Source organism: Syngnathus acus, chromosome 1, assembly GCF_901709675.1.
Source record: "Syngnathus acus chromosome 1, fSynAcu1.2, whole genome shotgun sequence".
NCBI lineage: Eukaryota > Metazoa > Chordata > Actinopteri > Syngnathiformes > Syngnathidae > Syngnathus > Syngnathus acus.
The window spans coordinates 15,258,016-15,271,785 of record NC_051087.1 but is presented as its reverse complement, the minus strand read 5'-3'; the positions used below and the strand labels follow the sequence as shown (position 1 = coordinate 15,271,785).

Sequence of the window (13,770 nt, the reverse complement as noted above, 5' to 3'; positions counted from 1 at the left end):
AGAAAGCCTGTTTCGGACCTGGTTGTAAAAAAGGGAAGTGAGACCGTCAGGGAATAACAGGTGCTGAAAGCCTTTTTTTCCCCACGTCAATTGTGAAAGGAAACTTCTACAACAGCCATCAAGTACTGCCGCTGCTAGGTATGGTTTCAGGGGTGATTGTGTCCATAAAATGCAAAATTTTGAGTCGCCTCTTGACTTATGGCAATACTACCCTGAGACTACCCGATCTTGAAAGCTAAGCAGGGTAGGACCTAGTTAGTACTTGGATGAGAGACCATCTGGGAATGCCAGGTGCTGTAAGCTTTTTTTTTTTTTTTCTCCACTTCAATTGTTAAAGCAAACACCCATTACGTATGGCATTCGGAAACTGCAAGCCGAGTTTAAACTCCGACATTGAAACTATAACCCGAGTTTCAAACCTATATTGTGTGGCGTCATCCATAGCATTGTAGTTCACGTCTTTTACCGCTAGAGAGCAGACTATGTACAGTGAATAAAGAGGCTGGCTCCCTGTGAACTCAAAGCAGCAGTCTTTATTTGTAAAAGAAACCAAAACAACACATTGCGCTTCCGTGTAGGGCTTTTCCACTTTTCATGACATTTACTTTGATACAGCAAAATGCAGGTCGCAATGGCAAATTTGTGCTACCACATAAAAAGCTGTCAATAACTTTTCATGATAGCCATGTTTCCATAAAATGCCGTCTTGGTTTTCAGGAGCGATTGTATCTATAAAATGCATGATTTTGAGACCGATCATGGCTTACGGCCATACTACGCTGAGAACGCCCGATCTCGGAAGCTAAGCAGGGTCGGGCCTGGTTAGTACTTGGATGGGAGACCGCCTGGTAATACCAGGTGCTGTAAGCTTTTTTTTTTTTTTCTCCACTTCAATTGTTAAAGCAAATTTTGACAACACCCATTACGTATGGCATTCGGAAACTGCAAGCCGAGTTTAAACTCCGACATTGAAATTATAACCCGAGTTTCAAACCTATATTGTGTGGCGTCATCCATAGCATTGTAGTTCACGTCTTTTACCGCTAGAGAGCAGACTATGTACAGTGAATAAAGAGGCTGGCTCCCTGTGAACTCAAAGCAGCAGTCTTTATTTGTAAAAGAAACCAAAACAACACATTGCGCTTCCGTGTAGGGTTTTTCCACTTTTCATGACATTTACTTTGATACAGCAAAATGCAGGTCGCAATGGCAAATTTGTGCTACCACATAAAAAGCTGTCAATAACTTTTCATGATAGCCATCAGAGGCGTAGCCAAGCCGGGGCGAGCCGGGGCGGTGCCCCGGTTAGGACTCCCTGCGCCCCGGTTGAAAAAAATCGAGCTTTTTCGATTCTTCATTTTCATGCCGTTTTTTTCTTTCGGTCTTGCGCGAATGTGCTTGCGCTATTCTATGTGCGCGATGTTATCCATTCACCGTTTGCCTCCCGGACCCGGATGTTGTTTTAGCGATCAGCGAACGGCGTGGGTGATGTTCGATTTTTTTTCCTGTGGGCGTGCGCCCCTACTGGAAAAATTCCTGGCTACGCCTCTGATAGCCATGTTTCCATGAAACGCCGTCTTGGTTTTCAGGGGCGATTGTATCTATAAAATGCATGATTTTGAGATCGCTCATGGCTTACGGCCATACTACCCTGAGAACGCCCGATCTCGTCCGATCTCGGAAGCTAAGCAGGGTCGGGCCTGGTTAGTACTTGGATGGGAGACTGCTTGGGAATACCAGGTGCTGTAACCCAACAACCGGGCCGCGTACCGGTCCGTGGGTCACTTGGTACCGGGCCGCCAAGCCGCAAAGGGGAAAAAAAATATATATAAAAAAGAGCTCGGTGATCCCACTAATTCAACGTTTTATTTTTATGTGGTTTATATTTGTTTTTATGCCAGTCGTATCATTTTATTTCATCCTATTTATATATATAAATATTTAAATAATAAATATATAGTAAATATATTTATTTATATAAAGGCCGGTCCGCGAAAATATTTCTGACACGTAACCGGTCCGTGGTGCAAAAAAGGTTGGGGACCACTGGTGTAGGGTATTTCCACTTTTCATGACATTTACTTTGATACAGCAAAATGCAGGTCGCAATGGCAAATTTGTGCTACCACATAAAAAGCTGTCAATAACTTTTCATGATAGCCATGTTTCCATTAATCGCCAATTCTTGGTTTTCAGGGCAGGGCCGGTTCTAGGAATGCACATAAGAGGGGGCAGTCAGAAATGTGAAGGGGGCATGTTCTTTTTTTCTTTTTTCTTTACACATTTTTAACACTGTTAGTGTTTTCTTCACGGCAGTTGTTAGCTGTGTGTCCAGATCTCAACCTGGAGAAGTGGATTGCACTCTGTCAGGCCTCTACACTAAGACCTGTCCAGCTTGGGTGTCCCACCTGAAGATTAAGGCTTCTGCTGGTATTGCTCTTAGGGTCACTGAGGCACGCAAACCCCCTGACCACAATAAGGTGGCAATCTCTCCGGGGGGGAACATATAATATGAATGTTATATTAACTATTATTTGAGTTGTCGTTAATCATTAGTTATATCACGGGTCATTACGACGAGTTTGGTGGAGTTTTACTGCTTCTTCCAACTCCTACCGCGCTGACTGTAACTTGACACTCTCTGGCTGCGTCTTGCCTCATTTGCATACACACAGTGATTGGATATTTACGGAGGGGCGCGGAGTCCTGACAGCAGGCTGTGTGAGAACACACACTGCACCGACATGAGAGAAGAGAGGGGGCTCATTAACGTGTGTTTCTATCAGCGGATTTTTCACTTCTAAAAGTTTGTTTCGAGGGGGCAGGACATCTGTTTAAGGGGGCGTTGCCCCCTCTTGCCCCTGCGTAGAGCCGGCACTGGTGGGGATGCTCATGATGTCCAATCGGGCAGCCTGGCCCACGCAGACAGAATCTGAAGCAGAAAATGAAGCAGAAGAGGGAGTTGAAGGAGAACTTGAAGTTGAAGCAGAAAATGAAGCAGAAGAGGGAGTTGAAGGAGAACTTGAACTTGAAGCCGAAACTGAAGTTGAAGGAGAATCAAGGCTCTGAAGCAGCGCCGGGTATTATTCAGGTCTCTGCAAATGGGCCAGTGGTGAGTAGATGCGGGTCAGGGGTACCTGGCCGGCTTATAAAGCCGAGCAGGTAAGCTCACGCGCAGTCACGCACCGAAGCGCAAAGGTGGCGCAGCGGAGCGCGCTGCCCCATGCAACAGCTGCTGTCGCCCTTTGACAAAACACCCGCAAGCCGTGGAGCAGGACTTTCTGATGTCATTTTAAAGCTTTGCCCGAGGGCAGCGCCTCGCTCGCCCCGTTTTCGTCACGGCTTTCAACGAAGGCGGAGAGTGTGCGAGCATTTGGTGGCAAAAAGAAGCGGGAGGAAGCATTTGCGCTGATCTAGTCCTGTCCCGAATACAACCAAAGTTTCAATGCCAGACACGCAATCTACATAGTCCTATATACCACTGCAAGGTCCAGAAATGTATGAAAATTAAGTTGAATCAAAGGTTTAGAAATGTATCAAAACAAAGCTGATTTGTTAAAATATATATTGACATTTGTGTTTGAAAATTACTTCTACTTTTACTCATTCACTTGCAACCGCCAAAACTGCTAGCACCTGATTGGAATGCTAATACCTTTATTTTTGTGTGTTCCTCGGAGCTAGCTGAACGCCAGCCGCCTGTCGCGCGCCCACCGCCGCCGCCGTAAGACCACCAAGATGCTGGTGACGGTAGTGCCCGTCAGCTGGCTGCCGCTGCACGCCTTCCAGCTTGCCGTGGACATGGACGACTTCAAGCTGCTCTTCAGCGCCTTCCACGTGGTGGCCATGTCCTTGTCATGTGACCTTCGTCAACCCCATTCTCTATGGCTGGATGAACAGCAACTACAGGAGCGCCTTCCTTGACGTCTGCACGTGCTACAGGCCCTTTAACATCCACAAAAAGATGAACAAAATGGCCCCTGCCCCAGCTTACAAGTTTTAAGATCCTACTTAGCATTAGCATCAAATTAGCTTCATGAATAAAAAACTGAGGATGTCTTTGCAATTTTATTGAACACACATAATCATAACATTGGAGTACATCATGGGAAACAAAGGTCAAGGGTCAAACAAAGGGACAAACTGCTTAGGTTCAAATCTTCAAGCCAAACCTCGATTAAATAGAAGACACTCAAAAACATTTTTTTTTTTTTTAGGGGCCATAAGCCCCAGACGGCGGCGGCGGCGGCGGCGGATATATAGATAGATATTTTGATAGATAATTACAATTCAAAAGGTAAAATTCATAACAGGTCACTCAAAAACATTTTTTTTTAGGAGCCATAAGCTCCAGATGGCGGCAGTGGATAGATACATAGATACTTTATACATATATAGATATTGTATAACACAAAAGGAATACCATTTTTTTTCTAGATTTTTTTGCAGTTGGTTAACTGGATAGCTGCTGTAATTTTTTTTTTTTTTTTTTTTTCTCCTCACTCAGCTTTTCTCCTGAACCTCAGTAAGTGCTTTGAGGTGTCAAGAAAACATGCACAAACTTAGCTTATCGGGCAGCGCACGGTACGAGACCGCCGCTGTTGGGTTGTCGTAGTTTTTGCGGCTCAGGTGGGCGGCGCCGTCGCCAGGCGGACAACCTTCAGCGACACGTCGCCATGCAGTCGCAGCAGCGTGATGTCTGCCAGTCGGAGGTGGCGCTGGTAGGCGTAGTGCAGCCGGTGGCCCCCGGCCAAAACGCGGAAGACGTGCTGGGCGCAGCTGATGACGATCTGAACGAGAGAGGCAATTAGGCGGGGGGCACTGGCGAGTGCGCGGCATGGAGCGTTACCTTGAAGTCCACTCCAGGTTGCAGGGGGATACGGGCAACGTGCAGCTGGTTTAGCTGCTGCTGGTCCGGGTCGCTGTACAGTTGGGAGCTCAGCGTGACGGTTTGGGTCTCGGCGTCCAGCTTGAGCTGCAGGATGGATTGGTCGTCGGCGTTGAGCAAGCTGGCTTGGAAGCTGCGAGCGAGACACACACACACACACACACACACACACACACACATGCACACACACACAGGCGTTGGCGCTTTCCCCAAACGATTGCCTTCTTTACCCTGGTGTACCTCTTGGTCTTGTCGTTGCCCTGCCCTTTGATGGTGATGGTACTTCCCACCTGAAGACCTTTCATCATTTCCAGGACAAGGTCTTTGCACTGCATTGGGCATACGCAACGGTATATTGCAATCCACGCATTTGGCCACAAAATCAAGAAGCAAGCGGCTAAAGCGTAGGTGTCAAACTCAAGGCCCGGGGGCCAAATCAGGCCCGCCATGTCGACTCCCATGATTTTTGCTAAAACCAATTTTGTGTGACTTTTTTTTTTTAATGATTTGTATTCATCCTTTCCATAGTAATTTGAACAATAACTGAAGAAAATATTTCATATAAAATACAGCCCTCTGAGGGATGCCACAAGGACAAAGTGGCCCGCGATAAAAATGAGTTTGACAACCCTGGGCTAAAGCGTTTGCGTGCCACTCACAGTTCCAGTCGACACCATGGACAAGGCCTTGGAATCGCCGCTTTCCGTCTCGGGCTCTCCAGCGGCGATGGTGTAATGCGCTTTGGGCATCTTGCACACGAAGCGATTGAGCTGCGTGCACAACATCCGCATCCAGCGTCCCGCCTGAAAGACAAAAGGGGTGGGTGGGTGTGTGGGTGGCTGCCGGTGGAGGCGTAGCCGTGCATGCCTGCAAGCTCACCTGGTAAGCCGCCGCAACGCAGTTGTCGTCCAAGGGGAGCTCGTTGTTGGGCTCTCCGGCAGCCCAGAAGGTCAAGGGTTAGGTCAAGGGCGGCGGTCTGACCACACGAACATGCCGGGAACAGCCAGGTCATTGAGTCCGGTCCACGTGTCGCTGTCATCTGCAGAGGAAGGGCGTGACATCACATCTCCGAACATACGAGGCGAGGCGAGGCAGCGTACCAAAGTACAAAGTCGTCTTCAGCCACTCCTGCTCCACTAGGGAACCCACGGACACCAGCTGGGCGCCAGAAGTCCCGCAGGCGTGCTGAGCGTCGGCCCAGGTCTTCTTGTCCTCAAAAATGTTGTAGCAAAAGCCGGCAAACTCCTCCCACTCAGGTCCCAAGCATCTCATCTCTGCCCATGAGACATCGCCAGGTGTCACGCACAAGTTTGACGCCACGGCGCTTCGGCAACTCACCTCCGTCGGCAAACGTGAAAGCCAAAGGCCCCTCTTGGTTCAATCTGCGGATCGATGCCGGCGCTCGCGTTAAGCCGGCGTCTGTCATCAGAGCGCGCGCTGAAAGCGGGCCACTCACTGTTTGGAGAGGATTCCGTTCTGTTTGGATGCTTTGAAGCTCTTCTCCGGCGGCGCTTTCAGCAAGGTGCACTGTCCTCCAGTCTTGTCAGCGATGACGCCGGCGTGAATGGCGGCGGCGCAGATGTGAGACTCCTGCGCTCACGCAAAGCGCCGCGTCAGAGCCCAGGAAGGCGAGTGGCGGGCGGCGCCGTCACGTACCTCTTTGTACACCCACGTGCCGTAGACTTGGTGGTCCAATTTGGCGCAACCCGGCGGACAGAAGACCCTGCGGACGACACGGCCGTTGCGAGACTCGCACTTGATTGGAAAGCTCGGACCACTCACGTAGTGGGCTGCTTGTCTAAGGCGACATTGACGAACTGCTCGTCGCAGCTGATCACATCTGCGGACGCGAGAGTCACAGTTGGTTTTCCTTTTTGACGGTGAGCGCAGCGCCGGCAGCTCGCCTATTGTCAAGCGTGCATCCCAAGACGTCAAAGCGGAGGCCGACGTTCCATTGGTAATCCAGTGGCAGGATGCGGATGAACTGGGCTAGCATGGGCTCCATCAGGGTTTGAGTCGCTCCGGGGGAAAGCTGGCGAGAAAGACAAGAGTGAGAGAGCGAGAGAGACAGACAGACAGACAGACAGACAGACAGACAGACAGACAGACAGACAGAAAGACAGACAGACAGACGAGATGGAGAGGAATAGAGAGAGAGAGAAAGAAAGAGAAAGAGGAAAAGAGAGAAAGAGAGCAAGGGAAAGAGAAGCAGGGGAGAGACGGAGCAAGAAAAAGAGAGAAAGAGAAATGGAGAGAGGAAAAAGAGAGAGAGAGAAGAGAGATGGAGAGAGACAGAACGAGGGAAAGAGGGAAAGAGAGAAAGAGAGCAAGGGAAAGGGAGACAGGAGAGAGACGGAGCGAGAAAAAGAGGGAAAGAGAAAAGGAGACAGGGAGAAAGAGAAAAGGAGAGATAGGAAAAAGAGAGAGAGGAGAGAGAGAGAGAGAGAGAGAGAGAGAGAGAGAGAGAGAGAGAGAAAGAGAAAAGGTGAAAAAGAGAAAGAGGAAAAAGAAAGACAGAGAGGAGAGAGAGAGAGAGAGAGAGAGAGAGAGAAAGAGAGAGAGAAAGAGAAAATGAGAGAGGGAGAAAGAAATGGAGAGAGAGGAAAAAGAGAGAGAGAGAGAGAGAGAGAGAGAGAGAGAGAGAGAGAGAGAGAGAGAGAGAGAGAGAGAGAGAGAGAGAGGAGAGAGAGTGGAGCAAGTTGGCTCGCGGCTGCCCACTCACTATCTGGGAGTGGTCGGTCCAGTCCTGTCCGTCCAAACTATGGGTCATCTTAAGAGGGAAAGAGGGAAAGAGAGAAAGAGAGCAAGGGAAAGGGAGACAGGAGAGAGACGGAGCGAGAAAAAGAGGGAAAGAGAAAAGGAGACAGGGAGAAAGAGAAAAGGAGAGATAGGAAAAAGAGAGAGAGGAGAGAGAGAGAGAGAGAGAGAGAGAGAGAGAGAGAGAGAGAGAAAGAGAAAAGGTGAAAAAGAGAAAGAGGAAAAAGAAAGACAGAGAGGAGAGAGAGAGAGAGAGAGAGAGAGAAAGAGAGAGAGAAAGAGAAAATGAGAGAGGGAGAAAGAAATGGAGAGAGAGGAAAAAGAGAGAGAGAGAGAGAGAGAGAGAGAGAGAGAGAGAGAGAGAGAGAGAGAGAGAGAGAGAGAGGAGAGAGAGTGGAGCAAGTTGGCTCGCGGCTGCCCACTCACTATCTGGGAGTGGTCGGTCCAGTCCTGTCCGTCCAAACTATGGGTCATCTTAAACCTGGACCAGTGCCTGGAAGAGGCCCAAGGACACATCTGGATCTCCATCCCGGTCACTTTTTTCATCTCCTCTAAGTCCACCTCGATCCAGCTGTCCATAGCTGAGGGAAGGAAGGAGAAGCCAGATTTTGTGTGTGTGTGTGTGTGTGTGTGTGTGGCGGTGTCAGAGTTCTCCACGTACGCTTCAACGGTTTCCAGCAACTTTTCCCATTGAGGCAAGCCTTGTCGGGGCCGAATACGCTCAATGAGGAGGAGGCTCTCAGCTTCAACTTTTTCAGGCTGCCTTGGGTGTTGCCTAAACTGTGAAAACACTCTTTGGACAAATGTTATTCAGGGCCTCATTGGCTTACCTGGTTTGTGCATGGACACCCGCAGCAGTAAAGGCAGCGCGGCGGCGGCACACAACAATTCATTTGGCAAAGACGAGACGACACCTACCGTCCGTTTCGCAGGTGTAGACCATCTGGAGGTATTTGGAGACCTCGGGGCAGGGGTCCTCCTTCATGGGCTTGACGAGGCACTGGTGGCAGTTGTCGCACTCTTTCCTGTAGTGAAGGAGGGCACCTTCCACCGTACATTTGGCTGCGAGAGGGCACCAAGTTGACACATCAGCTAAAGGACGGCCGACAGTCGGCGGGGCCTCCTACCGTCTGAGCCGCGTTGGGCCGAGCAGACGTTGCTGCTCCTCCGTCCGTAGAAGGCCGACTGGATGCGCATGACTCTGTCTTCGGGGCAAATGGCTCGGTTGTCGGCGTTCTCGCATATCTCTTGCTTGAGGAAACCTGCGGGCGGGCGGGGGCGAGGCAGGGCAGGTTAATTAGTTCTGGCGGCCATCTTTGCAAGCGGCAATTTCTTACCGGCGTGAGGCAGCGGAGCTTGTTGCGCTGTCGCCGCTGCAAGACCAAAGGCAAACGTCAGCACGCCTTGAGATAGAGGGTCGCGGCCCGTCCCACCCCGCCCCGCCCCGCCCTCCTACCTCTTCTCTTGCAGATGTAGCCTCTCTTGATCTCGCACACGTCAAATTTCCAGTCGCCGTTGTCAATGAGAAAGGAAAGGCAGCGTCCCCCAACTTTGTCGCCATGGTGACCTGCAAGGGGGCCAACAGAGACTAAGCGCTAAGTTCCTGAATGGGAACATGAGCGTGGCTCGCCACAAACCGGCGCTCAGGTGGACGTAGCTGAACGGGGAGCCGTCGGCCCACCGGCCGCCGCTCTCGGCGAAGGGGGCGTCGGCGTCCAGCCACAGCGAGGGAGTGGTGAGCACGGCCTTGCTGTGACCTTTGGATCAAAGTTTCCACATGGTAGCGCCAAAACACAAGTGCAGACATTAAGACTGCGCACGCACACACACACACACACACACACCGTGCACAAAGGCCTGCTCGTGAGAGTCCGTGATAGTGAGCAGATGGGCATCGTGGAGGTTGCAGTCGTCGCGCGCCTCCTACCAGCTTTCAGCTGGTTCCCTCTCATCAGGTAGCAGAAGTCATTGGCGGGGTTGTCCAGCCACTCCCAGCCGCATTTGTCGCTCCAGCCTGCAAGGCACAAGTGGTGAGAATCGCCGCGGATGGCGCACGGGCGGGAACACGTGCCGCCGGCCCCTGACCCACCTGGGAGCGGCGGAGGAGGACTGGTGGACTTGGCTGCAAGGGAGAGCAAATGAGAACAAGCATGAGCGTAAACAAAAAGTGCCCGGTGGTGACAGCGCGCGGCCTGCGCACCTTTTTGACAGATCTAGTTCCGCGCGAGGCTGCCGCCGAGGGTATAGGTCAGTCCAAGGTCCGACAGAGCACCGCAGGTTTCTTTATTTGGAAAACCTGGTTCCCACAAGATGAGGTCCTGTGGACGACATTGGTGACATGTGCTCAGCGTGTTGCCCTTATGCTTTCCTCACTCTCTGGACAACATTCTACTATCACTGTCATCATCTCGCAATTTGGCCAAAGGTTTCTTCTGAAAGGTGAACATTGAAAATAAGCAGTTTGCTTCACCATGTCGGAACAGTTTGTAAGCCTTTTTTCGTCACACTTCGCTTTTGATCACCAAATGATTCCCGAGCGCGGCACCGCTGCTGCTTACTGCTCCCCTCTCCCCCAGGGGATGGATTAAAATTACACGGGGATGGGTTAAATGCAGAGGACAAATTTCACCACACCCAGATGTGTGTGTGACGATCATTGGGACTTTAACTTTAACTTAACTTTTTGCATCCTTGCCAACTCCAAACTTACCGTGAGTGTGTTACTTACTGAAGACGTTTTGTCAGTCCACTCAAACTTGTCCGATGTTTTATGCATCCCGCCTGTGTGATCTTGCAGAGGGAGAACTCAGCTTTAATGCAAGAAGAGCACCCAAAACGTGATGGTGGCCCTTGGTGCTCACCCAGCATCCATTATATTAAAGTTTTTTTTTACAACACCCATCACGAATGGCATTCGGAAACAGCAAGCCTAGTTTAAACTCCGACATTGAAACTATAACACGAGTTTGAAACCTATATTATGTGGTGACATCAATAGCATTGTAGTTCACGTTTTTACCGCTAGAGGGAAGACTATGTACAGTGAATAAAGAGCATGGCTCCCTGTGAACTCAAAGCAGCAGTCTTTACTTGTAAAAGAACCCAACACAACACATTGCGCTTCCATGTCGTGTTTTTACCTTTTTCAAGACATTTATTTTGATACAACAAAATGCAGGTTGTTTCCATAAAAAAACAAAAGTCTTGGAAGAAAGCCTGTTTGGGACCTGGTTGTAAAAAACAAGGGAAGGGAGACCGTCAGGGAATACCAGGTGCTGAAAGCCTTTTTTTTTCTTCCCACGTCAATTGTGAAAGGAAACTTTTACAACAGCCATCAAGTACCGCCGCTGCTTGGCATGGTTTCAGGGGCGACTGTGTCTATAAAATGCACAATTCTGAGTCACGTCACGGCTTACGGACATACTACCCTGAGAACGCCCGATCTCGTCCGATCTCGGAAGCTAAGCAGGGTCGGGCCTGGTTAGTACTTGGATGGGAGACCGCCTGGGAATACCAGGAGCTGTAAGCTTTTTCATTTTTATGTGCACTTCAATCGTTTAAGCAAATTTTTTTTTACAACACCCATCACGAATGGCATTCGGAAACAGCAAGCCTAGTTTAAACTCCGACATTGAAACTATAACACGAGTTTAAAACCTATATTATGTGGTGACATCCATAGCATTGTAGTTCACGTTTTTACCGCTAGAGGGAAGACTATGGACAGTGAATAAAGACCATGGCTCCCTGTGAACTCAAAGCAGCAGTCTTTACTTGTAAAAGAACCCAACACAACACATTGCGCTTCCATGTCGTGTTTTTACCTTTTTCCATCCATCCATCCATCTTCTTCCGCTTATCCGGGGTCGGGTCGCGGGGGCAGCAGCTTCAGGAGGGACTCCCAGACTTCCCTCTCCCCAGCCACTTCATCTAGCTCATCCCGGGGGATCCCAAGGCGTTCCCAGGCCAGCCGAGAGACATAGTCTCTCCAGCGCGTCCTGGGTCGTCCCCGGGGTCTCCTACCGGTGGGACATGCCCGGAACACCTCCCCAGGGAGGCGTCCAGGAGGCATCCTGATGAGATGCCCGAGCCACCTCATCTGGCTCCTCTCAACGTGGAGGAGTAGCGACTCTACTCCGAGTCTCTCCCGGATGACCGAACTTCTCACCCTATCTCTAAGGGAGAGCCCGGACATCCTGCGGAGAAAACTCATTTCGGCCGCTTGTATCCGGGATCTCGTTCTTTCGGTCACGACCCATAGCTCGTGACCATAGGTGAGGGTAGGAGCGTAAATCGACCGGTAAATTGAGAGCTTTGCCTTTTGGCTCAGCTCTCTCTTTACCACGACGGACCGGTACAGAGTCCGCATTACTGCCGAAGCTGCACCGATCCGCCTGTCGATCTCGCGCTCCATCCTCCCCTCACTCGTGAACAAGACCCCAAGATACTTAAACTCCTCCACTTGGGGCAGGATCTCATCCCCGATCCGGAGAGGGCATTCCACCCTTTTCCGATCGAGGACCATGGACTCGGATTTGGAGGTGCTGACCCTCATCCCGACCGCTTCACACTCGGCTGCGAACCGCTCCAGTGAGAGCTGGAGATCACGGCCTGAAGAAGCCAACAGCACAACGTCGTCTGCAAAAAGCAGAGACGCGATGCTGAGGTCCCCAAACCGGACACCCTCAACGCCTCGGCTGCACCTAGAAATTCTGTCCATAAAAATTATGAACAGAATCGGTGACAAAGGGCAGCCTTGGCGGAGTCCAACCCTCACTGGGAACGAATCCGACTTACTGCCGGAAATGCGGACCAAACTCTGGCAACGGTGATACAGGGACCGAACCGCCCTTATCAGTTGGCTCGGTAGCCCGTACTCCCGAAGCACCCCCCACAGAACCTCCCGAGGGACACGGTCGAACGCCTTCTCCAAGTCCACAAAACACATGTGGACTGGTTGGGCGAACTCCCATGCACCCTCGAGGATCCTGTTGAGGGTGAAGAGCTGGTCCACTGTTCCACGGCCAGGACGAAAGCCACACTGTTCCTCCTGAATCCGAGGTTCGACCTCCCGACGGACCCTCCTCTCCAGCGCCCCTGAATAGACCTTACCAGGGAGGCTGAGGAGTGTAATTCCCCTGTAATTGGAACACACCCTCCGGTCCCCCTTCTTAAAGAGGGAAACCACCACCCCAGTCTGCCAATCCAGAGGCACTGTCCCCGATGTCCACGCGATGCTGTAGAGACGTGTCAGCCATGACAGCCCCACAACATCCAGAGCCCTTAAGAAATCCGGGCGGATCTCATCCACCCCCGGGGCCTTGCCACCGAGGAGTTTTTTAACTACCTCAGTGACTTCAACCCCAGAGATTGGAGAGTCCGCCTCAGAGTCCCCAGGCCCTGCTTCCACAATGGAAGGCGTGTCGGTGGAATTGAGGAGGTCTTCGAAGTATTCTCCCCACCGACACACGACGTCCCGAGTCGAGGTCAGCAGCACGCCATCTCCACTGTAAACAGTGTTGACGTTGCACTGCTTCCCCCTCCTGAGACGCCGGATGGTGGACCAGAATTTCCTCGAAGCCGTCCGGAAGTCATTCTCCATGGCCTCGCCAAACTCCTCCCACGCCCGGGTTTTTGCCTCAGCAACCGCCGAAGCCGCGTTCCGCTTGGCCACCCGGTACCTGTCAGCTGCCTCCGGAGTCCCGCAGGCCAAAACGGCCCGATAGGACTCCTTCTTCAGCTTGACAGCATCCCTTACCGCCGGTGTCCACCAGCGGGTTCGGGGATTGCCGCCATGACAGGCACCAATGACCTTACGGCCACAGCTCCGGTCGGCCGCCTCAACAATGGAGGCGCGGAACAAGGTCCACTCGGACTCAATGTCCCCCGCCTCCCCCGGGACGTGGGAAAAGCTCTGCCGGAGGTGGGAGTTGAAGCTCTTCCTGACAGGGGATTCCGCCAGACGTTCCCAGCAGACCCTCACAGAACGTTTGGGTCTGCCAGGTCGGACCGGCATCTTCCCCCACCATCGGAGCCAACCCACCACCAGGTGGTGATCAGTTGACAGCTCCGCCCCTCTCTTCGCCCGAGTGTCCAAAACATGCGGCCGCAAATCCGATGACACG

General features: G+C 51.4%; 1 protein-coding gene, 1 long non-coding RNA gene, 2 other non-coding genes and 1 pseudogene across 4 annotated transcripts; 3 read left to right on the top strand and 2 right to left on the bottom strand.

Moving 5' to 3' along the window:
- Positions 1–761: 761 nt before the first annotated feature.
- On the top strand, positions 762–870 carry LOC119130186 (annotated as a pseudogene).
- Positions 871–1,633: 763 nt separating this feature from the next.
- On the top strand, positions 1,634–1,752 carry LOC119130174. The gene has a single exon (XR_005099372.1). It is a non-coding gene; the product is annotated as a 5S ribosomal RNA (ribosomal RNA).
- A 4,098-nt stretch (positions 1,753–5,850) lies between these two features.
- LOC119122327 (limulus clotting factor C-like) lies at positions 5,851–6,698 on the bottom strand. The gene is made up of 6 exons (XM_037250706.1): positions 6,694–6,698; positions 6,545–6,611; positions 6,345–6,478; positions 6,227–6,270; positions 5,989–6,162; positions 5,851–5,927 (listed from the first exon to the last, which is right to left on the bottom strand). The coding sequence occupies exons 1-6, from the start codon at positions 6,696–6,698 to the stop codon at positions 5,851–5,853; spliced, it is 501 nt and encodes a 166-aa protein (XP_037106601.1).
- A 1,675-nt stretch (positions 6,699–8,373) lies between these two features.
- On the bottom strand, positions 8,374–9,576 carry LOC119124951. Its single transcript, XR_005098376.1, has 7 exons — positions 9,490–9,576; positions 9,283–9,402; positions 9,102–9,212; positions 8,983–9,018; positions 8,773–8,907; positions 8,564–8,707; positions 8,374–8,438 (listed from the first exon to the last, which is right to left on the bottom strand). It is a non-coding gene; the product is annotated as an uncharacterized LOC119124951 (long non-coding RNA).
- A 1,479-nt stretch (positions 9,577–11,055) lies between these two features.
- On the top strand, positions 11,056–11,174 carry LOC119130253. The gene has a single exon (XR_005099390.1). It is a non-coding gene; the product is annotated as a 5S ribosomal RNA (ribosomal RNA).
- The last annotated feature ends 2,596 nt before the right edge of the window (positions 11,175–13,770 follow it).